The sequence below is a fragment of the Oncorhynchus mykiss genome, chromosome 1 (assembly GCF_013265735.2).
Source record: "Oncorhynchus mykiss isolate Arlee chromosome 1, USDA_OmykA_1.1, whole genome shotgun sequence".
Classification (NCBI taxonomy): Eukaryota; Metazoa; Chordata; class Actinopteri; order Salmoniformes; family Salmonidae; genus Oncorhynchus; species Oncorhynchus mykiss.
In genome coordinates this window covers 53,032,513-53,059,951 of record NC_048565.1, presented here as the reverse complement: position 1 = coordinate 53,059,951, position 27,439 = coordinate 53,032,513, and the positions used below count along the sequence as shown (strand labels likewise).

The window sequence follows — 27,439 nt, the reverse complement described above, 5'->3', positions numbered from 1 at the left end:
GATTAGACATGCGCAAAAACATCCGCCAACCCACAGAGAAGGGTACGTTCACGGGTATCATTACCTGCGCTGTGCAGCCGAACAACTTCTTAAACTATCAAACAGCCGTTCCATTTCCACTAACAAAAATTATATATTTAGGGATAAAGTACAGAAGGACACTCAGTATGGATGAAGAATACGATGTTATTGTTCTCGGGACCGGCCTAACGGTGAGAACTGACAAAAGCAATATAGTACAACCGTCCAACAATGGTCACAGCTACTAACCTAGATGTGTAGGCTAATCTGTAGGCTAATGTCATGGCCAACAAGCTGCTAACTCACGTTAGTGCTAAATTAGCTTGCTTGCTCGTTTGTTAGATCTCAAATTTCAGATTTTGTTTCTCAGGAAATCGGTGTCTACTGTGATTCTCATTAGTGTTATCCGAGTGGTGATACTTTCCCCGCTCAGGAACAAGGGACAACTCCCATACAACAGTATTTCCAGTTATTTTCCCTTTAGTAAAATGGAGCTAATTAGCTATGCTAAGTAGTTACTGTATCAGTCAGCTAGTTGTGTTGTTAGCTCGCTGGGCTTAAATTTGTCTTTACTGTGTTGTTTAAATTGTTTACACATTTAAAACATAAATTACAATTTTTACATATCTTTTTGTGTAGCTACCGAGCTATCTGACTTATATTTTTCTTCCATAGGAATGCATTCTGTCTGGCATTATGTCAGTGAAGGGGAAGAAGGTGCTTCATATGGACAGGAACTCTTACTATGGAGCAGAGAGTGCGTCCATCACGCCACTGGAAGATGTAAGCAAAGACACACAAGATGAATATGACCCTTTTCATACTATAATGCCGAACCATACTTAGCTCACTGGGATATTTTCTTTACACATATTCCCTTCCAGCAACTATGGTGGATCCTTAACTAGGCCAGCCCAGTAATTGGTTTAACTTGGCTCAGTAGTGTCAAAAGGGTTTTAGATTATTAACCTTAGGTTCCACAGCCCCCACTGTGTGGTGCTATCACACAGATATATGTTATATTATGTATGCTATCACTCACATCTCGGTGTTATATCAATACTTTGTGGCACGTCCTGAGTTTCAGATACTCAAAATCTGACAGCTTTATGTTTTATTGTTAAATAAACTAAGTCATTAATGAAATTGATGAAGTAATAATACAAAGTTTAATCATTTCTGTTTGTCTTCTTCTTGTCCCCCTCCAGTTGTACAAGCGCTTCAGTCTTCCAGGCAAACCTCCAGAGTCCATGGGAAGAGGTCGGGACTGGAGCGTGGACCTCATCCCAAAGTTTCTGATGGCCAATGGTAGGAAAGCAATGTGGGGTCTATTCAATTCACTAGGATCCCAAACGGAATGAAACTGTGAGGAACCAACGTGCATTTGTCCAATAGAAACGTTTGTTTTCGTTGCAAAACATTTTACATTTGGAGTAAAGGGCTTCTGTTGCAAAATGTTTTGTAACTGTTTGCTACGGTCATCGTCTAATGAATACACCCATGGTATTCCAGATATAATCCTCATTGATGGTTTGTGTTTATTAGCCACGACACAGAAGAAAGGGGACTGTACAGAAAGGGACTACTTGGACTTGTCCAAGAAGACGTTTTCATTTTCTTTTGCAAAATGTTATAAAATGATTTCTGCCGCATGCCCTAATGAATACAACCCACGTAAACTACTTTTTATGAATGTTATCAAAGGCCTCTCCCTCAGCAGCTTCTTTCGTCTTGGTATACATCAGGATTGTTTTGACATGTTTTCCATTGCATCCCTTAACAAACGTTACCTATTTTTTTCCCTTCTATACCCAGGTCAGCTTGTGCGAATGTTGCTGATCACTCAGGTGACCCGTTACCTGGACTTCAAGGTAATCGAGGGCAGCTATGTCTACAAGAAGGGAGCGATCTACAAAGTGCCGGTTACTGAGACCGAGGCACTGGCCTCCAGTGAGTATATCAATGGGATTTTCATTTGCCTATTTCTATAATATAGGCTATGCCAGATGCTTTTATCCAAAGTGACTTACAGTACAGTGAGTGCATACATTTTTTTTGTCAAGTTAAGAAAAAAAGATTTGTGTCACTCCTAGGGCCGTTGAGGTGCAGTATTATCGCCAAACCAGCAGTCGAAGATCACGAAGTCAGTCAAATTGCATGTGACTGTTTAGTCATGGTAATTTGGCTTCTCCAATTAGGCTACTCAGCACTCTATTGTCCCTCTAATCACTCTGACATCAATGCAAATCTAATCAAACACTTAATGACAGCCCATGAGCTCATGTTGCACAATACTTTTGACAGGCTATGCGATACAGGATATGCAATAGCCTCTATTAAAAAGAGGATCAAATCAAATGTATTTATATAGCCCTTCGTACATCAGCTGATATCTCAAAGTGCTGTACAGAAACCCAGCCTAAAACCCCAAACAGCAAGCAATGCAGGTGTAGAAGCACGGTGGCTAGGAAAAACTCCCTAGAAAGGCCAAAACCTAGGAAGAAACCTAGAGAGGAATCAGGCTATGTGGGGTGGCCAGTCCTCTTCTGGCTGTGCCGGGTGGAGATTATAACAGAACATGGCCAAGATGTTCAAATGTTCATAAATGACCAGCAAGGTCGAATAATAATAAGGCAGAACAGTTGAAACTGGAGCAGCAGCACGGCCAGGTGGACTGGGGACAGCAAGGAGTCATCATGTCAGGTAGTCCTGGGGCATGGTCCTAGGGCTCAGGTCAGTTGAAACTGGAGCAGCAGCACGGCCAGGTGGACTGGGGACAGCAAGGAGTCATCATGTCAGGTAGTCCTGGGGCATGGTCATAGGGCTCAGGTCCTCCGAGAAAGAAAGAGAGAAGGAGAGAATTAGAGAATGCACACTTAGATTCACACAGGACACCGATTAGGACAGGAGAAGTACTCCAGATATAACAAACTGACCCTAGCCCCCCGACACATAAACTACTGCAGCATAAATACTGGAGGCTGAGACAGGAGGGGTCAGGAGACACTGTGGCCCCATCAGCTTTCTATATTTATTTATCAACTTTCCAAATAAACTCCGCACAAAAAGAAACGCCCCTTTTTCAGGACCATGTCTTTAAAAGATGATTTGTAAAAATCCAAATAACTTCACAGATCTTCATTTTAAAGGGCTTAAACACAAGGCTTGTTCAATGAACCATAAACAATTAATGAACATGCACCTGTGGAATGGTCGTTAAGACACTAACAGCTTACAGACAGTAGGCAATTAAGGTCACAGTTATGACAACTTAGGACACCAAAGAGGCCTTTCTACTGACTCTGAAAAACACCATAAGAAAGATGCCCAGGGTCCCTGCTCATCTGCGTGAACGTGCCTTAGGCATGCTGCAAGGAGGCATGAGGACTGCAGATGTGGCCAGGGCACACACAGTGAATAATTCTAATCATTGAAATGCTAATCCTTTGCACATGAACGGCCGCTCATTCGAGAATAATTGCAATGTATATATTTACTCCCATATGTCGTTGTTGTCTCTCCGTTGAAAACACTAAATCGTCCTGTAGAGTTCATCAGAGTCTCTGCTTAACTTTCCCAGAAATACCAATGTCTTTCATGGTTGTAGGTGTTTAGAATGGATACTTCAGAGTACCATTCGGTAATGTTCTCATAGAATAGATGCTTCGTCGGTTGTCGGTATTCTCAATCTGGATTAATGTCATTTCTAGCTGCAGAATAGTAATTATGTGTCTAAGATTTTGCTTTTATTCTGTAGTGATCAATAGTCTCAGTTTAACCATTTCCAGCCGTGTAGCAAAACTACAGCTGTATGGTCTCCGTGGCCTATAGAATTGTAGCCATTCCAACTTGGGGACGATGTCCTGGCGTTTTCTGACTTCTTAACCATCCGAGACATCCGGCTTGCCGTGGGTCTCTTTGGCATGAAAATGTAAATTTCGTCATGGGTGGTTTTATACTCTGGAGTAGAAAAGGGTGGTTGACACCAACGTAATTTCTATGCTCACATGGGCGTGGCCGCTGACTAGTTCATCTTTATATGAAAATCCTTACTCTCGTTTAGAAGGTTAACATCGCATTACATCTTTTCACAAATAGTTTCATGTTTAATCACATACTTTTCACAATATTTAGATGTAAACCTGACAGCTGGGAAATGTACACTTTAACACAGTGGTTCTCAACTGGTTTGGCCTGGGGACCCATTCTCCCCTGAGGGCACATCATGATAATAGTTTATCAACATTAAGCTAAACGGTATCTTTTGCTTCAAGCTCATTGCTTAAAACAATGTATTTATTTTTTTATGTTAGTGGTTGTATTCATTTTGGATCTATCGCATCCCACAACTATCCCAGACTATGTTTGGAATATTTATTTCTCGCACAATAGAATAGGTTAACTTTTTTGTACTATGGTGGATAGTATATTGACGTAGGCTAGTGCTTTTGCTGTTCGTTAGGCCAACTCATCTTGTTGGCTGATGAAAAATAAATCTGGACAATTCATCCAATCTCTTCAATATGTGCCACGGAATTGGATAAGTACGCACGCAGTTCAGTCCTCAATGTGTCTGTCTTCACTTGTAGCCTGTGAGAAAGACCCGATCACGTGACTGAGAGCCATGTGAGTGAGAGGTGCTTCGGCACGTTGATGGGAGAAGGGAATTATAATTATTATATTCAGCCCAAGGGCGTAATGGCCACTGGCTGCATAAAACAAAGCAGAGCTCATGCCTTTCATGCAACTTTTTCCAAATCATCATTAGAGTCGCAGTATGCAGCTTTAGAATGTATTAAAACTTATAGCCCAACATTTCTATCGCAACTTAAGTTACATAAATAACTCTAAATTAAGTATATGAAATGAACTGTTTCTTTGTTAACCGTTAAACACAGAATAGCCACATGGGCGCACTCCCTCATTGTTTGGAGAAAATATCCTTTCTATTTTATTCAGAAATGTTCAATTGTATTCTTCATACTATAAAGTAATTATACGGAATTCTAAGCAAATCTTGCTTGGTAAATGAACTAGTAGCCCACGGCCATATGGCATAGCCAGATCAGGGCCTAACATGAGGACAACTCAGTATGCTATTCTGTTCTTCTGAAATACACTACATTTTCTTTAGACCTGTCTAAAATTAAATAATGGATTTATTGTGATGGTGTAGGCTATATTACATGGATTTATCAGACTTTTTAAAATGTAAATGTTCCAAAGGTCTGCATCAGTGGTTTGTAGGCTTTGCGTGGAAGACAGGACATGCTAGATGTGTTTATGTTAATTAACGGTCAATTACTGTGAGACCGGCAGGTAAATCAAGTATTCTATTAACTTATGCTATACAGTGTACAAAACATACAAATATTTAAGTGCCTTTTGAACGGGGTATGATATTAAGTGCCAGGCACACCGGTTTGAGTATGTCGAACTGCAATGCTGCTGGGTTTTTCACGCTCAACATTTTCCTGTGTGTATCAAGAGTGCTCCACCACCCAAAGGACATCCAGCCAACTTGACACAACTGTGGGAAACATTGGAGTCAAAATGGGCCAGCATCCCTGTGGAACGCTTTCGACACCTTGTAGAGTCCATTCCCCGACAAATTGAGACTGTTCTGAGGGCAAAAGTGGGGGGTCCTAATTCAATATTAGGAAGGTGTCCTTATTGTTTTTTACACTGTGTATACCACTTAGCAGAAGCTTTTATCCAAAGTGACTTAAGGTGAGTGAGTGCAAGAATTTAAGCCACAAATGAACCCACAACCTTTCAACTGAGCCACACAGGACCACATTCTCAGTCTTATTTCAAAAGGTTATTCTTTTTCTGTCTCATTGACTTTTTTGCACCCGCTCAGGTTTGATGGGGATTTTCGAGAAGAGACGTTTCAGGAACTTCTTGATCTTCGTTGCCAACTATGATGTGAACGATCCCAAAACCATGGAGGGTGTCGACCCCAACAAGGCGACAATGCGTGACCTGTACAAGAAGTTCAGCCTGGGCCAGGATGTGATGGACTTCACTGGCCACGCCCTTGCGCTCTACAGGACAGACGAGTAAGTGGCTGTATCCGAAATGGCACCCTATTCACAATATATAGGGCACAAATGTTTTACCAGGGCCCATAGGGGTCTAGTAAAAAGTAGTGCACTGAATAGGGTGGCCTTTTCAGACACAGACTATCAACTTTAATATATATTTGTATGTTTCTTGCTGTTCTATTTATCATTTTATTTATTGTGAATGCCCATATGGTAGTAAGTCACATGAAAGATTTGTAGGCACCAATCAATAGCCAAGATAGTCAGCTTTCCGCAGACACCCAGCTTTTGCAGATAGGGATGAATTGAATAAAACAAATCTAATAGGGTCCCCAAATATGGGGACTTTACATTTTAAAGTGTAACATTTTAAATATTTAGAAGCATTTAGGATGGCTTATTCATGAACGTTATAACGAAGTGTTATCTCTTTGTTTGATCTCAGCTACCTGGACCAGCCCTGCATCGACACCATCAACAGGATTAAGCTCTACAGTGAGTCTCTGGCCAGATACGGCAAGAGTCCTTACCTCTACCCTCTCTACGGCCTGGGGGAGCTGCCACAAGGCTTTGCTAGGTAAGATTCACTTTACCTCCTCCCTGCCATTATCATTTGTCCATCTTAAGCCTTTTGGTTGATGAACCCAAGGTTTAATTCCTGCAGGGATCACATACTCGCACCGAAAATGTTCTACACTCACTGCACCATGACTCTAAAAGCGTCTGCTCAGCAGTAATCATATGAACACAGCCCATGCTCCGCTATTCACCAGTGTCTTTGAATTGATCTCTCTTCCTCTAGGTTGAGTGCTATCTATGGTGGGACCTACATGCTGAACAAGCCCATAGAGGAGATTGTTATGGAGAATGGAAAGGTAGTGGGGGTCAAGTCAGAGGGAGAGGTGAGATTTTGTCAAATGTGTATATATACACTGCTCAAAAAAATAAAGGGAACACTTAAACAACACAATGTAACTCCAAGTCAATCACACTTCTGTGAAATCAAACTGTCCACTTAGGATGCAACACTGATTGACAATAAATGTCACATGCTGTTGTGCAAATGGAATAGACAACAGGTGGAAATTATAGGCAATTAGCAAGACACCCCCAATAAAGGAGTGGTTCTGCAGGTGGGGACCACAGACCACTTCTCAGTTCCTATGCTTCCTGGCTGATGTTTTGGTCACTTTTGAATGCTGGCGGTGCTTTCACTCTAGTGGTAGCATGAGACGGAGTCTACAACCCACACAAGTGGCTCAGGTAGTGCAGCTCATGCAGGATGGCACATCAATGCGAGATGTGGCAAGAAGGTTTGCTGTGTCTGTCAGCGTAGTGTCCAGAGCATGGAGGTGCTACCAGGAGACAGGCCAGTACATCGGGCAACGTGGAGGAGGCCGTAGAAGGGCAACAACCCAACCGCAGGACCGCTACCTCCGCCTCTGTGCAAGGAGCAGCACTGCCAGAGCCCTGCAAAATGACCTCCAGCAGGCCACAAATGTGCATGTGTCTGCTCAAACGGTCAGAAACAGACTCCATGAGGGTGGTATGAGGGCCCGACGTCCACAGGTGGGGGTTGTGCTTACAGCCCAACACCGTGCAGGACGTTTGGCATTTGCCAGAGAACACCAAGATTGGCAAATTCGCCACTGGCGCAATGTGCTCTTCACAGATGAAAGCAGGTTCACACTGAGCACATGACAGAGTCTGGAGACGCCATGGAGAACGTTCTGCTGCCTGCAACATCCTCCAGCATGACCGGTTTGGCGGTGGGTCAGTCATGGTGTGGGGTGGCATTTCTTTGGGGGGGCCGCACAGCCCTCCATGTGCTCGCCAGAGGTAGCCTGACTGCCATTTTAGGTACCGAGATGAGATTCTCAGACCCCTTGTGAGACCATATGCTGGTGCGGTTGGCCCTGGGTTCCTCCTAATGCAAGACAATGCTAGACCTCATGTGGCTGGAGTGTGTCAGCAGTTCCTGCAAGAGGAATGTTTTCAATAAGAATATTTCATACATTCAGATCTAGGATGTGTTATTTTAGTGTTCCCTTTATTTTTTTGAGCAGTGTATATAAAATATTGTTTGATATTAGTTCTTAATGGCGATTTAATTAGGGTGGTGTCTACAACCAACGGATTTTGAATGTTTCCAGGTGGAAGTTGGCTAACCCTATGCCTTACCCAAAACGTAAACCCGTACTCTAACCCATCCTAACCTTAACTATAACCCTAACCACTACCATCTCTCCTTCCCTCTCTAGATAGCCCGCTGTAAGCAGCTGATCTGTGACCCCAGCTACATCATGGACAGAGTCAGCAAGGTCGGCCAAGTGGTCCGTATCATCTGTGTCATGAGCCACCCCATCAAGAACACCGGCGATGTCAACTCCTGTCAGATCATCATTCCTCAGATCCAGGTCAACAGGAAACATGGTGAGATTCCTGGATACCTAGCCTACATAAATACTTAATAATACATTCGTAACCATACATACCACATTCATAAGCAGTAGATAAGCGTTTCATAAATCCTTGTGTTGAAATAAAGTTGTCACTGAAATATGTTGTGACTTTTTGAATGGTATTGACTGTGTTCATTAGGCACCAAATATAATTTAAAAAATGGGGAGGGACCTGGAAAAATATGCAAATTTTCAGTTTCAAAACATTTGACTAGTTTTTATCCTACTGAACACCACCTAGTAGAGCTTAGTGAATGATATGTCACTGATATGTTGTGTTTTCATTTTAGACATCTACGTGTGTATGATCTCCTCGGCCCACAACGTGGCAGCGCAGGGCAAGTACATTGCCATCGCCAGCAGCGTAGTGGAGACCAATGACCCAGAGAAGGAGCTCAAACCGGCCCTGGATCTATTGGAGCCCATTGAACAGAAGTAGGCCTTTGATTCTGTGATACTATACAGAGCATTCAGAAAGTTTTCAGACCCCTTCCCCTTTTCCACATTTTGTTACGTTACAGCCTTATTCTAAAATTGAATAAATAACAACATTTCCTCGTTAATCTACACAATACCCCATAATGACAAAGCGAAAACAGGTTCAGACGTTTATTCAAAATAAAAAACAGAAGTACCTTATTTACTTAAGTATTCAGACCCTTTGCTATGAGACTTGAAATTGAGCTCATCCTTGAGATGTTTCTACAACTTGATTGGAGTCCGCCTGTGGTAAATTCATTTGATTGGACATGATTTGGAAAGGCACACACCTTTCTATTTAAGGTCCCACAGTTGACAATGCATGTCAGAGCAAAAATCAAACCATGAGGTTGAGGGAATTGTCGTAGAGCTCCGAGACAGATCTGGGGAAGGGTACCAAAAAAGGTACAGCATTGAAGGTCCCCAGGAACACCGTGGGCTCCATTCTTAAATGGAAGAAGTTTGGAACCATCAAGACTCTTCCTAAAGTGGCCGCACGGCCAAACTGAGCAATCGGGGGAGAAGGGCCTTGGTCAGGGAGGTGACCAAGAACCTGATGGTCACTTTGACAGAGCCCCAGAGTTCCTCTGGAGATGGGAGAACCTTCCAGACGAACAACCATCTCTGCAGCACTCCACCAATCAGGCCTTTATGGTAGAATGGCCAAAGGGAAGCCACTCCTCAGTAAAAGGTACATGACAGCCTGCTTGGAGCAGGCACCTAAAGGACTTCCAGACCATGAGAAACAAGATTCTCTGGTCTGATGAAACCAAGATAGAACTTTTTGGTCTGGAGGAAAGCTGGCATCATCCCTACGGTGAAGCATGGTGGTGGCAGTATCATGCTGTGGGGATGTTCTTCAGTAGCAGGGACTGGGAAACTAGTCGGGGTCGAGGGAAAGATGAATGGAGCAAAGTACAGAGAGATCCTTGATGAAAACCTGTTCCAGGGCACTCAGGACCTCAGATTGGGGCTAATGTTTCCAACAGGACAACAACCTTAAGGACAACAACCCCACTTTCCAACAGGACAACAACCCTAAGCACACAGCCAAGACAGCGCAGGAGTGGCTTCGGGACAAGTCTCTGAATGTCCTTGAGTGGCCCAGCCAGAGCCCGGACTTGAACCCGCGAACATCTCTTGAGAGACCCTAAAATGGCTGTGCAGCGATGCTCCCCATCCAACCTGACAGAGCTTGAGAGGATCTGCAAAGAAGAATGGTAGAAACTCCCCAAATACAAGTGTGCCATGCTTGTAGCGTCATACCCAAGAAGACTCGAGGCTGTAATCACTGCCAAAGTACTGCGTAAAGGGTCTGAATTGTTATGATTTAAAAAAAAATGTAAGTCCATTTTTTTTATACATTAGCAAAAATGCCCATGTCATTATGGGGTATTGTGTGTAGATTAAGGGGGGAAAAAACTGTTTTCATGAATTTTAGAATAAGGCTGTAACATAACAAAATGTGGAATAAGTCAAGGGGGTCCGAATACTTTACAAATGCACTGTGGTATGTTAGGGCTCACATCACTGGAATTCAATGCTGTAATATTATTTTCACATGACTGAGGTGTAATGCACTTGGTTGATTCCAAATTCATGTTTCCTTACCCTGTTGAAAACTTCTCTCCTCAGGTTTGTGAGCATCAGTGATCAGTATGCACCAACTGACATGGGAAAAGACAGCCAGGTAAGTGCATATTTCCTAATCCTCTTGTTGTGCTGCACTTTGAAATCAACAGGAGGCGCAAACATTTTCTGAACACTAACCATGTTTCCATCCAGTTTTTATACAAGTAAAGTCATATTTAAAAAAAAAAAATAAGAATAATGATAGCTGTAATGGAAACAGGAATTTTTGGTGTAATTTTATAAATGGCGACAGATAATTTGTTCGTTCGACATGGTGGGATCTTTTTGTGCCTGAAATGGCGGTGGTATTGACTTTATGTGAAAATATTGATATAAAAACCAGCATATCACTTGACCTTGATATGGTGTGTGGTCCTCCCACTACGACTTTGGAAACCATGCAGTTATAAATTATAATGAATTTCCCAGGGTGGTGAAAGTGCAGGGTGATAAGTTTGATGCTGCTTTCCAATAAAAATCGAGGGTCTTATTCTGGTGACGTTATGATTGATGCTTGACTGCCGTTTGACAAATAAAAATCTTCTCACTCTTATCCATAATAATCAAATAATGTAGACTAGCAAACCCACACAGCCTACCCGCACTACAGTATCTGCAAGGTATTGGCTCGAGCACAGGTGCCAAGACCAGGAGTAGGCACATTTTGCTTTATAACGCACATTTCCTTTAGGTAGAGTTGAAAATGTGATGGAAACGCATTGAACTTTAGATTTGTATTTGCTACATGAACATTTTAAGTGAAAAAATACATTGTGTGCACTGATTTTTATCGGCTACACGTCCATTTGGTGAAAACATAGCACTGGTGGGAAAATTCAGATATTTTCTTTGTATATTTTAGAATATTCGTATGAAAATCTGTCGCCAATTGGATGGAAACCTAGCTATAGCCTATTCAGTCATAGGCCTGTAGACATGATTTGTATACAACATTGGTTTAGACTTGTTTTTCTTTTTTTTCCCCCTCTTTCCCTTCTATGCCTCTGGGATATCTGCAGATATTTATCTCCCGTACGTATGATGCAACAACCCACTTCGAGACCACCTGTGACGACATCAAGGACATTTACAAGCGCGTGATGGGCACGGAGTTTGACTTTGCCGAGATGGAGCGCACGAAGAATGACATCTTTGGAGACGCAGGTGATCAGTGATAGTGTCAGCATCATGTTAGTGTCCAGACAGCTCCAAATCTTAACAAACTGGTTTATAATCCAAATGCATTGTTGGAATCTGTATCTATGACCCTTTAAAACAATGGAATTATGTTTGTAGAAAAAAAATAAAGAAAAGTGTTTACTGGCATGCGGACAATTTTGGGTGGCTGCGTTTTATAATGAATTTGACAGTTGGTTAAGAACATGCAATGATCACATTGTGTACCATCATGAAGGTTTCTTCAAATTCTGACATGTGAATGTCGCCAAAGAGTTTTATTCAGGGGTTTATACGTAGTCTATAATTGTGATATAAATTGTATTTTTACATAAGGTAATATTCTGTGTTAAAGTGAAATAAATAAATATTTGATCTGTAATAGAGAAACAAACCATGGTCACTCTTTTTCTGTGTGTGTATGTAAAAAAGGATGGGGAACATTTAGTCAATTTCTTTATCGCAAAGGTGCAATAAATGTATTTACAAACATACAAATAAATACACTAACACATAGCTCTGCATTGAAGCAGATGTCATCGTTAATCTATACAGAACCTACCTGTCATAGAAAATTATTAAGAATAAATAAATCTACACAATTTGATTTACACTAAGGAACCAAAAAAAAAAAGACTAAAACAGCAATACACAAAGCCTTGCTATAAACATAACTTACTGAGAATTATTTTTATTCTTACACCACAATGATTTAGATCAGTGTGTCTAACTCCCAATGACCCCCTAAAAAGCAGATTTTGGAGTGAGTCTGGTCCCCTTCTGAGTCTGGTTCTTCGCGAGGTTACAACGTTTCCCTCGCCACGGTTCTTCTGCTTGCTTGTTGGAGTCTGGGTCAGGTTAATTTAAATCACTTTGTGACAGCTGTTGATAATGTACACTGAATTTCTGTCTGTAATAAATCCTTTTTGTGGGGAAAAACAAATTCTCATTGGCTGGGCCTGGCTTCCAAGCGGGTGGGCCTATGCCCTCTCAGGCCCACCCATGGCTGCACCCCTGCCCAGTCATGTGAAATCCATAGATTAGGGCCTAATTTATTTCATTACATGAACTCTAACCGAGTAAAATCTTTGAAATTGTTGCATGTTACATTTTATATTTTTGTTCAGTATAAAAAGGGCTTTATAAATCAAATTTGATTGATTGTACTGAAGACTTCTGTCAGGCTTCCCTGTCAGTTTAAGAAATAGTGCAAGTGTCACTCTGAGAAATCAGCAAGAAGGAGTTAATATTCATTGTGAATATCCCATGTTTTGCAAACGCTTTGTCTGCCGTTGTGTCTGCAAAATAAAGAAATAATTGTCAAACTAGCATTCTTGCGACTAAGAATCCCTATATATTACAAAAATTGAAATGATTTCAATGTTAAAGGTCCTACTAATTACCCCCAATCAACCCCAAAATACTATACATTTAGCTGATCTTAACGAATGCAGTATAGGGGAAAAGTCTGATCTCTCACCAGTTATAAATACAGGTAGACGAGCTGATACGTTCTGGACCTGCAGGCGGACTAGACAGTGGAGGTAGTTGGGTCGTGTCCTTGAAATGACGTCACATTCATGGTAGGGTAAGACCTCCACCATTCCAGCCTCCTGGCAGTTGTCCATGAAGCTTTTTTTACCCTGTGCCTCAGCACTAGACCTGTAGAGGGAGGAATGATCAGTTCTGGCAGTTAAGTTTGAATCTTAGTTTCCTTGAATTACAAAAATGGCTCTAGCCTGGATTCAAACAAACACAGTGTGTTTGATTATCTGCATTGAGATGAACATTTACAAGCGCAAGAATAAGCTTACCGTGCGCTCTCTTTCAACTTCCGGCTGTCTTTGTAATGCAAGAGCCATTTCCACTTCCCCTTTTTACTTAGCCCCTCAAGGAAACCAGACATTTTCTTAATGTTGCCTGAGAGAAATAAAGAGACATTGAGTAACTCACATACAATGCAATGTGGGAGGGGACATCATAGCCTGGCCCCAGATTTGTTTCATGCCAAACATCGGCCATAGCAGTTGGCAAGATGACACAAACTGATCTGGGACCAGGCTAGGGACATCATAGTTGCTTATAGAGATAGGAAACATAATGAAACGTAACAAATGCACTTTGGTCTCTTGCAAATTAGTGAAGTGTCCATACTGAGACTGAGTGTGTCCAGTGCTGCTCCCTCAAACACCACAAAACCGCCTTTGCTGAAGAGTTCTTGGTGGGTCAGGTTCACAATGTCATCAGGACGGTCAATACCAGCAAACAACACATTCTGAGACTTCTTCAATTCAAGCAAGTGCGGGACCTGAGGGGGAAACAGAAATCTCAAAATGACGACAATGTAATACAACGGAAACCGATTCAAAAGGCTGGATTTCGAACCTGGATTGCTTATTCTTTTCCAGGAGTTTGAGATACTTTTATAAGTCTACAACAGTCTTACCTCACAAATGTGTTCAGCAATATCTTCGTTCCTCAAGATAATGTATAGAGGGGATGAGGGACTATCCTTTCCAAGGCAGAATTGAGACTGTTCTACTGTTATGTGTCCCTCTGCTTCTAACAGCTCCTACAAAAATAACAAGCTTGTTTTTGAACATGGTGCAAGAATGAACTTTGGCTTTCATTGTTGTACAGCTTATGGTACGGTTTCGTACCCTGGTCCCAGATCTGTTTGCGCTGCATAGGCTATGGTCATTTGACACTGACCATAGAAGTTGGCAAGACAGCACAAACTGATCTAGGACCTGTCTAACACTTATGTTCATCTTACCTTTGTCTCGTTGAAGAATGGGTCATCTGATGTCACCAGTATGTAGAACCTGAACTTGTTCTTACATGACTGTTTCACAACAGAGTTCAGATTATCATGCAGGCTGTCATACATGTCCTTCTTCATCTGACCACAGAAGTCTTTGTCTTTGCTTGGGGCTCGAGACTTTGGCAAACTGTTTCTCTTTGCTGCTTCTCTCTTGAGTCTCTCAGTTCTGTGTGGGTACTTTCTGCCTGCACAGACCTCAGTCATCATGGCATGGTACGCCTTGAAACTTTCCGCAACCAGATCTGAAACGTTGACATGCGTCATCTCACTGCCCTTTGTATAGGAGAGTTTTTGAAGATGCTGTGGCATATCTCTGTCTGTTTCTTCAGGCATACCCTTCCTTTCAGGCATATCTATTTTTAACTTCTGCCCTGCGAGTGAAGGTAGTCCCTCCCAGTGTTCTTCCGAGCTTTCCTGTTCCTGCAGGCTGGAAAAGTGCACTGTCACAGCCGGGCTACAGGAGGAAGCTCTTTCTTCTACAGTTGACCTGTGGTGTTTTGATCGGTTGTACCTGCTGCTGCTACTCTTCCTTTTACGTTTTAGCATCTGGTTCATTCTCTGTGAGAAGATGAGGGTCTCCAGATCCACAGAAGACTGAGTGAGGTCAGATTCATCAGTGTTATGTGTATCATCCCACCTCTTGGAGAACTCCAGAAAACTGCTCGAGCCCTGTCTGTTTGAGTTCGGAGCTGTCCATGTGTGCGTGCTTGTTGAAGGTTTCAGAACGGGATAGTTTTCATAGGTGATTCTGTTTCCTTTGTGATCCAAAACTGTAACTAGGCATGGCTTTGCAAATGAGGAAACTTCCTCGTGCTCATCGTCCAAATCGATTTGGCTTTTGGAGGTGTTCCCACTCCTCTCTGACCTACAATACTTTAACCAGTCCTGTTTGTTCTCTTCCATATGGGTAAATATTTTGTCTGATTCTTCAGACTGGAAGGTGACTGAAGAGGAAGTGCCTTGCTTGCTGAAGTCCAAAACATCATCAAATTCCCTTTTATCCCATTGCTGATACTCGCGTAAAGAGTTGATGAAGTCAAGTTTTGTTTTATTCAACTGGGATGTATTACTTGCGTGTTGGTCATCTGATATCCAATTTGTCTCTAGACTAGATTCAAGGTTGTCTTGCTCTACGGCAGGCTCCTCACTTTCATCCATAACATAATCTTGCAAACTTGCAATCTGTCTCCTCATTTCAGTGACATATGGTGTGTTATACAGGTGAGGATTAGTGTTTGAGTGGAGAGGGGCAGCGGTTTGTTTGCTTTTGACAACATCTGAAGACATAGGGTCAATATTAGTTTGTCCTTCTTTCCAGCTGTACTCTCCTCTGCTGCCTTCACTCTTGGAGAGATTCACAGCCATGGCAAGTTGTTGGCTGTATGGATGGGGCTCAGTAAAGTTGGGCCCTGAAAGGTTCTGAGAAGCTGCTGTAGGTCCACTTACTCCTGGGATATTCTGACGGATGGACTGTATGATAATCTCTGTTGACGCAGGACACAAGTTAGTGTCTCCCTCCAAAGCGATTTCACTCAAGTCCCGAGTTAATATTCTTTCTGTTGTGTCATTGGACAGGACTTCAAGGTGGGTTGATGGCACAGAGAATGCTGCTTTCTGTGTTAAGGTGCTATGGGTTTTGGGATAGGAGTCAGGGAACCTATGCAGTGAATCGTGACTTGAAAGAGCATACAGGTCTTGTTCAGCAGGGGTAAGTCGCATATTTGAATAAGGACTGTAATCGTTTTTGTCCTTTGAAGAAGTATAGGGGGTGTTGAGAGGTGTGCTAGTGGCGATTGGCTTCTTGCGGGGTTCAGTCCATAATTGAGAGAACTGATTACCAATGGCTTCCAGATTATTTGGTTTGCTATTGTTGTTGCTGGATTTACGCAATTTATGCAACATATTCTCTACAGAGCTAGGGCTGCTACCAAGACTTGGTTCATGTGGTTCACAATAAGCCTTTTCATTTTCAATAAGAGCAAAACCACTATTGAGGTTGGGACTGTTGGTGTCTTTCGAATCAGGCAAAAAAACAGTCTTCGGTGTGTGATGGTCATAAGACAATTCTGTAACGAAAGGTGGCTCATCTTGTGTAGGTGTTGGGCATCTGCTGAGGGGTTTGCCTACCCCACTGGCATTGCAGTTAACCAAGCAGCCACTGTCGATGTCAGGAATCGGGATGTAACCATCGTCCACGATAGGGGTTGGGCATCTACTGACAGATTCAGTTGCCTTTGCAACTATTCTAAACATTTCACCTGAAAACAAATTATCACTATGACACACTGAAGATATTGGTGTGTCGTGCACCTCTGTGTGCATGATATCCTTGCTATCCGTCTCTACTCCAATGAATGGTAATTCTACTCCAATAAATGGTATTTCTATCTGAGCACGCACTGTCTCTGATGTCTGACTGTGTGAATGTAGAACATCTGTGTGTGAGATATCTTCCCTGGGAATTCCTGCTCCAATCAGTGGTATTTCTACCAGGCCTGGCAGTACCTCTGATGTCTCGTCTTGAGAATGTCGGGGCCCTTGTGTGTCAATATCAGATTTACTCTGACCCGGCATTGATATCCGTTTCTGATCTTTAGAATCCCTAATCCCATTGAAATCGGTCTCAACTGCTGTTGTTTTAGCTTCTGCTGAAACATCCTTGGACTGAATGGGTGTGTCGAACTCACCTACAAAAGGCGTGTTCCCATCACACAGTGGAAATACTCTCGTGGTCAGTACCTCATCGTTAGATTTAATCTCAACCTGCATCTCTAGCAGTACTCTAGTGGTGCCAACAGAAACATTCCCAACCTGTTCCATTGGTTGTACCTCATCGGTGGGTTCTTCGTCTATATACAGCTTGCTATACAATTTCACAGGTAGTGTCGAATCATTTCCACCATGCACCACTGACGGTGTCTCTTTTTGGGAATCATTTTCATTATGTGATATCTCTGGTGGTGTTTCAGCCACAGAATTATTCCCACCACATACTGCAGGTGCTGCTTCATCTCCTGACTCTTTTTCATAATTCACCGCTGGTAGTGCCTCATCACCATTATCATTCCCTTCCTGCAATGCAGTTTGCGCCTCATCACTATTATCATTCCCTTCCTGCAATGCCGTTTGCGCCTCATCACCATTATCATTCCCTTCCTGCAATGCCGTTTGCGCCTCATCACCATTATCATTCCCTTCCTGCAATGCCGTTTGCGCCTCATCACCATTATCATTCCCTTCCTGCAATGCCGTTTGCGCCTCATCACCATTATCATTCCCTTCCTGCAATGCCGTTTGCGCCTCATCACCATTATCATTCCCTTCCTGCAATTCCGTTTGTGCCTCATCACCATTATCATTCCCTTCCTGCAATGCCGTTTGTGCCTCATCACCATTATCATTCCCTTCCTGCAATGCCGTTTGTGCCTCATCACCATTATCATTCCCTTCCTGCAATGCCGTTTGCACCTTATTTTTGGAGTTCCCATCAACCCGTGACACATCTTTGGGAATCTTTTCATCATGCATTGCTTTGAGTGCCTTACCAATGGAATCATTCCCAGCAGGTTGTGCATTGATTTCCTTGTTTGTGGTGTCTTTCCCAACATGCACTGCTTCTGGTTTTGCTGCTTCAACAGAATCCTCCACGCTAGGATATGCTTTGTGCATTTTTGACTCGGCAACGTAAGACCCATCTCTGGGTTCACTTGCATTACGCTCAACTCTGTCAGCCATATTGGTAAGGTCACCATCCCCCAGCACCTCTGTGCATGACATTGTTTTGACTGAATCGTTATCTTGACGTGCTATGTTTTGTTCTCCATCATGGCTCCTCTCTTCCTTTTGGATTTCCTTTTTGGCTTTGCCCTCCAAACCCCGGTCAATTATTTGAGTCTCCAGGACCTTTTCTTGATTAATGTACACACATGCTGCCTGTTCACACAAGAGAATGTACGATCCATCACTTTCCAAATTTCTTCTTTTAGGGGACACATCATTTTGGAGGGTACCATTGCTGTCATTGTCATGGGTGTTAGTTTCATCATCATCCAGTTCACTCGTTTTGTCTGACGTCATGCTGTCCTCACGGTCTCTGTAAACCTGTAGAGAAAAGAGACAAGCAAAATAAACAATTATGTGTATTATGTCAACAAAATATTTATTGGAAAACATTTGTGCTTTACATATATAAATACATTTATTTTCTAACCTTTAACTCAAGACCTGTACTTTGTTTGTGAAAAGAGATGATTTCCTTGTGGAGTCCACTTTCTGGTTGGTATACTGAAGGACTTTTTAAATCTATTCTTTGCTTGGACTCAGGGGAATCCTTTGTGTCTACAGTGAAATCTAACACAGTCGAGGTTGTTTTCACTGAAAGGTCCAATGCCTCAGGTTCCAAGCTTAATGGTTGTGATTCTTTTTTACCCACATTACTACGGTCCAAAACTTCAGGTTCTGTGATCTTGGAAAGGGCAATATAAGCAGGGGAACTTGTCTTGGTCTCAGATGTAACCTGGGCTTGTACCATTCCATGATCCACTTCTGTAGAATCTTTTTCCTCCATACATAGAAGACTTGGGTCTGCCTGGAAGAACCTAGCAGTGGACCTGCTGTAGAAAAGACCTATCCACATGTGGATGATGAGCTGAACCTGTTCGTTTGTGTCCTCAATGTTGAAATCCCATGGGCTGTACAGAGAGAGGGTGCATAGGGGTGAAGGAAAGGGACACAGAGAAATCAAAATTGAGTCAAACAATTAGTCTGTGGAGTAATATATAGAATAAGCTTTCTGTCTCTAGCAAGCTCTTCACTTATGCATCTATTAGTTAAAAGAAAATTATAACAAAAAAACTAAAGACATTTTTATTTACACTGAGCAAAATTATAAATGCAACATGTAGTGTTGGTCCCATGTTTCATGAGCTGAAATAAAAGATTGGCATGCTGACTGGAGGAATGTTCACCAGAACTGTTGCCAGATCATTTCATGTTCATTTCTCTACCATAAACCGCCTCCAATGTCATTTTAGAGAATTTGGTAGTATGTTCAACCAGCCTCACAACCGCGGACCACTGTCAGAAACCATCTCAGGGAAGCTCATCTGCGTGCTCATCGGCCTCACCAGGGTCTTCCTGACTGCAGTTCGGCATCATAAACAACTTCAGTGGGCAAATGCTCACCTCCGATAGCCACTGGCACGCTGAAGAAGTGTGAACTTCACGGAGGAATAGATGGCAGATCACATGTACGGTGTCGTGTGGGTGATCTGTATCCTGATGTGTGAACACAGTGCCCCATGGTGGTGGTGGGGTTATGGTATGGGCAGGCATAAGCTACGGACAATGAATACAATTGAATTTTATCGATGGCAATTTGAATGCATAGAGATACCGTGACGAGATCCTGAGCCCATTGTTGTGTCATTCACCTGCCTCCATCACCTCATGTTTCAGCATGATAATGCACAGTCCAATGACGCAAGGATCTGTACACAATTCTTGGAAGTTGAAAAGGACCCTGTTTTTCCATGGCCTGCATACTCACCAGACATGTTACCCATTGAGCATGTTTGGGATGCTCTGGATCGACGTGTATGACAGCATGTTTCAGTTCCCGCCAATATCCAGCAATTTCGCACAGCCATTGAAGAGGAGTGGGACAACATTCCACAGGCCTGATCAACTCTATGTGAAGGAGATGTCGCGCTGCACAAGGCAAATAGTGGTCATACCAGATACTGAATGGTGTTCTGATCCATGCCCCTACATTTTTTAAGGTATCTGTGACCAACAGATTCATATCTGTATTCCCAGTCATGTGAAATCCATAGATTAGGGCCCAATTAATTTATTTAAATTGATTGATTTCATTATATGAATTGTAACTCTTTGAAATTGTTGCATGTTGTGTTTATATTTTTGTTCAGTGTAAATTACAAATTCTAAGTACATACCCATGCAGGGCTCTAATAACTGTTTTATCCATAGGGTCGTTGGTAAACTTGCTGTCTGAATTAAAGTCATAGTTTTCCTTCCACAGCCTTGTCACTTGAACTGAGCGGTCTTTTTCGATGAACCGCCGTAACCGACGGAACTTCTGCCTGCGCCCAATTCCTTTTCTCATGGATTCTGGAGCCACCCCGGATTCCTTCCCGAGTTCCTTCCTGTTCTGGTCCTGCTCCTGACACAGGAAGGCCCGTAGTGCTTGAGTTCCGTCACCATAGACCATATCCTTGCGATGCGGCTGAAGTCCCTCCGAAATGGGGACTTGGAGGGTTGAACCTGACAAACCCAATAGTAGAGAGGAGGATGGCGGTAGTGAGTAAGAATGCTCTTGTGAGACTAACACAACCCGCTCCCCACTCCCCACCACCAGCCCCTTGGGTGACGGAGACTGAGGGGGAAGTTTAAGCCTAGCAACAGAAGGGTGCTTCAGCAGTGCATGAAGGACAGACTCTGGTTCACCATCTGACTCATGAGGAGAGCCGCCATCTTTGACACTGTTGTCACTTATAAGCAAACTTGGACAGCATTCTTGTTGCTGAAGTGCCAGGTGGTCTGGCTGCTGTTCCAGTACTTTGTCGTTACTGGTACTAAGGGCCAAATCGGCCAATAGGGTCAAAGCATCTGCTGGTGGGCATGATGCATCACTGGTATCTTTCTTCACTGTGCGAGGCCTACCCCTACTGACAACACGCCTGGCATCAGGGTTAAGTGTCAGTAGTTGGGAGGATATAGGTTGTGCTACTTTCTCTTTTTCAAAAGAAGTTGGTGTGTGATAGTGCAACCACCCTGTAGAAACAAAAGAGAACAGAGAAAAGAGACAGAAGAAACAGTATGAAAACAAAAAACACAAAGTAGCGTATAGTGATAATGAATACTTTGAAATTAAATTGTCGTAAGGCAGTCAGTCGCCTGCATGCAAATCTCCTCGCCAAAATTGAACCAAATTGTTTTATGATTTGTATTAGATTGAAATGGGGGACAGTAGCACGACACACAGCAAGACAAAGCAGAGGCAACGGAGGTGGCAAGAGGCTAGCCTGGTCCAAGATCAGTTTGTGCTGTCTTGTCAACTACAGCACAAACAGACCTGGAGCCAGAATAGCAAGAAGCTATTAACATTTAACTTCATAGTGTTGCTTTGCAGTTCAGGTAGAAAAAGAGATATGTAGAAACAGAATCATCAGGAATTCAAGACAAAGGGATTATTTTAACATTTCGGCATATTTCAACATTCAGCACATATTAACTGCAATCACAACTCAATTATCAAGATGACAAATATCAATATCTAATTAAGTGTGTGGTTTAGGAGAACCAAATCAAATCTGCATGTTTTGTTATTTGCAGTGTGTGAGGTTGACAACAACTACATGACTTCCCAAGAGAACTTACATTTTTTCCTTATGGAGTCTGCAGGCTTGCATTTCATTTGTAATGGGCTCCCCCGACCCGTTAAGGTTATTGTTGCTGAAGGGGAGCTAGGCAAAGCCTCAGACATTTGGTCAGATGTGGCTTGAGGTGTAACCAGGTCCAGTCTGCTCTGAATGTCTTGCTTCAGTGGAATATCACTTTTTTCTGGAGATTTGGGTGCATTATTATGCAACTCCCTAGGAGTCAAGCCTAATGCTAGTGCAAACTTTGGGTCTAGGCCAAATGTCTGTTCCTTTGCAACTTCAGCAGCACCTGTGGTTCTGTCCGGGGTATCTTTGCAGGAATGACTGAAATTAACACTTTCCATGCCAGCATCGGCCTTGCTTTTTTTGTCCAATGCTAACATTTGATCTTCTGAAACAGGTTTGAGAGGTGTTTTCTTCTTTCCCCTTCTTGAAAAAACTGTCTTTAGTTTACTGAGGGATATTGCAACAAATTGACTATTCTTTTTGTGTTTTTCTAAGGAAGGAAAATCCATGTCTTTGTTCTGGACCAGTTCTGAGGATTTCTGAGAGGCCATCTTGTCTACATCAGCCATTTTGACCTCTGGTGGATGGTCTTTACTGTCTGAACTCCATATGTGCGGATCTTTGTTTTCATCTGACTTTATCAACTCTAGGCCAGGTTCATCTCCTGTTTCTATGGGTTGGGGTACTTTGATACAAGCTTCAACCATCATCTCATCAGCACATTGTTTGTGATCTATCACTTTCCCCATAACTTTCAAAGATTCTATATCCTTGGCGATAACTTCAGAACCATGAGGGACAAAGATTCTACCGCATTCGGAGATGATTGCCTTCAAGTCCCACCGATCTGTCTTCTTTTTCAATGGGTGGCCATCGTGAATTAGATCCACACTTTCCTTTCTTTTGAATGGGTAAAAGTTCATTGAATCCTTGCTTTCCTTCTTCTTTTTCAAAGGCAGATCTTGGATCAAATTCATCAGTTCCCTCTGCATTTTCAATGGACGAACCTGGGTTACATCCATCCTTTCCTTCTTTTTCCATGGGTTAAGTTGAACTAAATCTGTCATTTCCTTCCTCTTTTTCAATGAATAGACTTTACTTGAATCCAAACATCCCTTCTCAGTTTCTTCCTCTTCAAAGTCAGCTGCCGAAGACCTCAAGACCCGTTTACCCAACCCGCTAAATCTACGCCGTTTCCTTGGCCGTTTCCTCCAATCTGATGTAGATAAATTATTGACCTCATTGGCCTTGCTACGTTGCCCATTGAGAGCACTTCCACCCCTCTCCTGTACTTTGGCTGGTGGCAAACTGGAGGAGTTCTTTGTGATCGACTCTGTATTGATCAAGCCAAAGTTCTCATTATGAGGTACAACGGTTGCAGTTCCTTCAGTGGCAGTGATGACTAGCACTGTTGGGAGGTCACCTGATGCAGGTGAGGTTGAAACCTCTGTCACCTCTGTGGCCTTGGTCATCACTGTCATACCGGCTATTGCAAAAACATTTGCCGACACTGCAAACTGGGAAAGATCACATGGAACCTCCTCTTGCACCTCCTTCTTAGGCAAATCCCCCCCTTTATCCTCTACTCCTGTCTCTACTGCTTTAATGTTGGGCTTGGTTGCCAGGGCCGGCCCAGGTTTCTTCAATTCCTCTTGAGAGACTGCAGGCTGTGAAAGACCAGAGGGCATATCCTTTTGCACCTCTTTCAGGTGCAAGTTTGTCCCTTCATTCGCTACTCCTACCTCTGGTGCTTTACAGTCTGCCTTACCCAACGCTGCTGGGCCAGCTTTCCTCAAGTTTTCTGCAGGCTGTGAAAGATCAGAAAGCATATCCTCTTTCACCTCCTTTTGCCTATCCACTTGGACTTCCTCTGCGTTCAAATGTGTCCCTTCATCCTCTACTCCTACCCCTGGTACGGCCTTGTTCTTCCCAGGCTTCCCAGAATTATCTGCCAACACAACAGGCTGGGAAATATCATAGGGAAGCTCCTTCTGCACCTCTTTTGGAATCAAAGTTGTCCCTGGTGCATTACTGTCAGCCTTCTTCAAGACAGGTTTCCCAAAGTCTCCTGCTGGGATGGCAGGCTTGGTAAGATCAGAGGGCACTTCCTCCTGCACCTCCTCGGGTTGCACATCTTGCACCTCCTTTGAAGACAAGGTCTTCTCTTCCTCTACTCTTTTATTTGGTGCATTACTGTCTGCCTTGGTCATACCAGGTTTCTCAAAGTCCTCTGTAAATACTGCCGGTGCATTACTTATGTATGTGGCTGTGTCAGCTGTGTCTCCTGGTGACTGTCCCCCTGACTGCTCCTCCTCTGGGCCACCCAGACTAGCAGGAGTCATGGGGGGGCCTTCTGGAGATGACAGACAGTAGTAGATGTCATCATCTGGCTCATCCCCTCGCTCCTCTCGTCCAGCCGCCAGGAGCTCCGTGGCCCTGGATACAGAGAGCTCGAAGGAGTCCGGCTGGTGGAAGTAAGACTTGAGACATTTCCATCCCATTTCAGTCCACTTTGGGGTGGAGTAGAGATATTTGAGGGCGTCAGGAACATCAAACTGATCTGGGAAGATGCTGGCTTCCCTGGATGGACTGATAGTAAGCCCAGGGTGGATGAGGGCAGCGTAACTCTGGATATGCTGCTCTAGTAAACCACGTAGCTCCCCACTCTGTTCAGGGAGGCACTTTTCCACCTCTGTCTCTGCGTAGTTCAGTGCAGGCACCACCTGGAGGCCCTCTGGTGAGAGGGAGGGATTCTTCGAGCAGATCTTGGTGTCTGTGGTAAAAAAAAAAAATGACATTACGTAAGGATAAATTATAAAAGAATAGACAAAAAACCTCACTGTATACAAGGGCGAAGGTGTTGGCCACACACACACACACACACACACACACACACACACACACACACACACACACACACACACACACACCTCGCTGTATAGCTCTGGAATCCGGAAACACAAACATCCCCTGCAATACCTCTGGCTTATTGGACCCAGCATCTGAAATGTACAATTATTATGTAAAGTTAGATATTTAGCTTCTATCTATAATATATTTAAATGCAATATGTTGCATATACAGGTTTTGTATTACCTTCATATGTGAGGAAGTGAGATGAATGTAACAGTATAAGGAAACCACTATCATTCAGTTGTATTACGAGGGCCTGTTGGTAAGAAAAATATTTATTAGAATCAAGGTCTGACAACACAACAATGCAACAACTGCATTCAGAGGGGTTGATGTATGCGGAAGACACTTTTCAGTTGAATGCATTGTACAACTGACTAAGTATCCCCCTTTCCATTCCGGTCTTCCAATAAAATGTCAGCCGACTTTAAGAACAATGAACGCTCACCAGGTCTTTCTCCTTGAGCTCCTGTGTGAGCTGAGAGAGAGAGGTGTCCTCAGCCTCACTGGGTGCCAGCTCATACAGACTCCAACCCATTCCTTCCAGAGAAACTGAAAAACCATACAATTCAATATCATTAAATGGTAAAAAAAATAATAATAAAGCTCTGTAAAGCTCTCACAGCTGGATAAATATTCAGATAAGCAACACATAAAAATATCCTTGGGTAGGGTTGCAAAGCTACTGGTAATTTATCAAAGTTACAGGAATCTTCTGTAATTTTCATAATTAACTGAAGATCTATGGTAATCTATCGTAACTTTGGTGATTTATAGTTGAATAACTTAAAAATATATATATTCATAGATGGTGTAATTTAAGCTTTGTGGGTACTATGGTGTTGAACGCTGAGCTGAAATCAATGAACAGCATTCTCACATAGGTGTTCTTTTTGTCCAGGTGGGAAAGGGCAGTGTGGAGTGCGATTGAGATTGCGTCATCTGTGGATCTCTTGGGGCGGTATGCGAATAGGAATGGGTCTAGGGTTTCCGGCATGATGGTGTTGATGTGAGTCATGACCCGCTTTTCAAAGCACTTCATGGCTACCGATGTGCTACCAGGCAATAATCATTTAGGCAGTATACCTTCGTTTGGTCTGTATGAAACATGTAGGTATTACAGACTTGGTCAGGGAAAGGTTGAAAATGTCAGTGAAGACACTTGCCAGTTGGTCCGAGCATGCTTTGAGTACACTTCCTGGTAATCCGTCTGGCCCCGCAGCTTTGTGAATCTTGACCTTTTTAATGGTCTTGCTCACATGGGCTACGGGAGAGCGTGATCACACAGTCGTCTGGAACAGCTGGTGCTCACATGCATGCTTCAGTGTTGCTTGCCTCGAAGCGAGCATAAAAGGCATTTAGCTCATCTGGTAGGCTCGCGTCACTGGGCAGCTCGCTGCTGGGTTTCGCTTTGTAGCGTCAGAGCCGGTGTTCAATCTTAGTCCTGTGTTGACGCTTTGCCTGTTTTTTGGTTTGTCTGAGGGCATAGCAGTATTTCTTCTAAGCGTCTGGATTAGTGTCCCGCTCCTTGAAAGCGGCAGCTCTAGCCTTTAGCTCGGTGCGGATGTTGCCTCTCATGCATGGCTTCTGGTTAGGATATGTACGTACAGTCACTGTGTCGATGCACTTATTGATGAAGACGATGACTGAGGTGGTATACTCCTCAATGTCATTGGATGAATCTCGAAACATATTCCAGTCTGTGCTAGCAAAACAGTCCTGTAGCGTAGCATCCGTGTCATCTGACCAATTCCGTATTGAGCGAGTCACTGGTACTTCCTGCTTTAGTTTTTGCTTGTAAGCAGGAATCATGAGTATATAATTATGGTCAGATTTACCAAATAGAGGGCGAGGGAGAGCTTTGTATGCGTCTGTCTGTAAAGGTGTTCTCTAGTTTTTTTCCTCTAGTTGCACATGTGACATGCTGGTAGAAATGAGGTAAAACAGATTTAAGTTTGCCTGCATTAAAGTTCCTGGCCACTAGGAGTGCTACTTCTGGATGAGCATTTTCTTGTTTGCTTATAGCCTTATACAGCTTGTTGAGTGTGGTCTTAGTACCAGCAATGGTTTGGGGTGGTAAATAGACAGCTACGAATAATATAGATGTGAACGTTCTTGGTGGATAGTGTGGTCTACAGTTTATCATGAGGTATTCTACCTCAGGCGAGCAATTACCTTGAGACTTCTTTAATATTACACATCGCGCACTGGAAGTTATTGACAAATAGACACACACCCCCACCCCTCGTCTTACCGGACATTGCTGCTCTGTGCTGCTGATGCACGGAGAAGCAAGCCAGCACCATATTATCTGTGTCGTCGTTTAGCCACGTTGCGGTGAAACAATATCATTATTTTCAATTATTTTTTCACAACTGCCACCAGTTAAACATTTTTATTTTACCCTTATTTTACCAGGTAAGTTGACTGAGAACACATTCTCATTTACAGCAACGACCTGTGGAACAGATACAG

At 43.0% G+C, this 27,439-nt stretch overlaps 2 protein-coding genes across 5 annotated transcripts in view; one reads left to right on the top strand and one right to left on the bottom strand.

Annotated features, from left to right (window-relative positions):
- The first annotated feature begins 5 nt into the window (after positions 1 to 5).
- Positions 6 to 12,212, top strand: LOC110524937 (rab GDP dissociation inhibitor beta). Its single transcript, XM_021604901.2, has 11 exons — positions 6 to 212; positions 697 to 804; positions 1,230 to 1,329; positions 1,837 to 1,971; positions 5,885 to 6,083; positions 6,514 to 6,645; positions 6,871 to 6,970; positions 8,330 to 8,501; positions 8,821 to 8,965; positions 10,646 to 10,700; positions 11,662 to 12,212. Exons 1-11 carry the CDS (start codon positions 9 to 11, stop codon positions 11,815 to 11,817), a joined length of 1,506 nt encoding a protein of 501 aa, XP_021460576.2. The 5' UTR covers positions 6 to 8; the 3' UTR covers positions 11,818 to 12,212.
- A 54-nt stretch (positions 12,213 to 12,266) lies between these two features.
- LOC110524916 overlaps positions 12,267 to 27,439 on the bottom strand; it is a 39,702-nt gene continuing 24,529 nt past the window's right edge. For 2 of the 4 annotated variants that reach the window (XM_036979954.1, XM_036979963.1), the window contains 12 exons: positions 25,413 to 25,516; positions 25,148 to 25,220; positions 24,982 to 25,053; positions 22,044 to 24,824; positions 20,600 to 21,437; positions 18,853 to 19,333; positions 14,595 to 18,743; positions 14,265 to 14,390; positions 13,973 to 14,126; positions 13,633 to 13,738; positions 13,299 to 13,480; positions 12,267 to 13,116 (listed from right to left, as the gene is read on the bottom strand). In XM_036979954.1, coding sequence (XP_036835849.1) covers positions 13,016 to 13,116; positions 13,299 to 13,480; positions 13,633 to 13,738; positions 13,973 to 14,126; positions 14,265 to 14,390; positions 14,595 to 18,743; positions 18,853 to 19,333; positions 20,600 to 21,437; positions 22,044 to 24,824; positions 24,982 to 25,053; positions 25,148 to 25,220; positions 25,413 to 25,516 — 9,167 coding nt within the window. In that variant the 3' untranslated portion in view covers positions 12,267 to 13,015. The remainder of the gene's footprint in view (positions 13,117 to 13,298; positions 13,481 to 13,632; positions 13,739 to 13,972; positions 14,127 to 14,264; positions 14,391 to 14,594; positions 18,744 to 18,852; positions 19,334 to 20,599; positions 21,438 to 22,043; positions 24,825 to 24,981; positions 25,054 to 25,147; positions 25,221 to 25,412; positions 25,517 to 27,439) is intronic. The other 2 variants (XM_036979960.1, XM_036979965.1) reach the window with 2 other exon arrangements.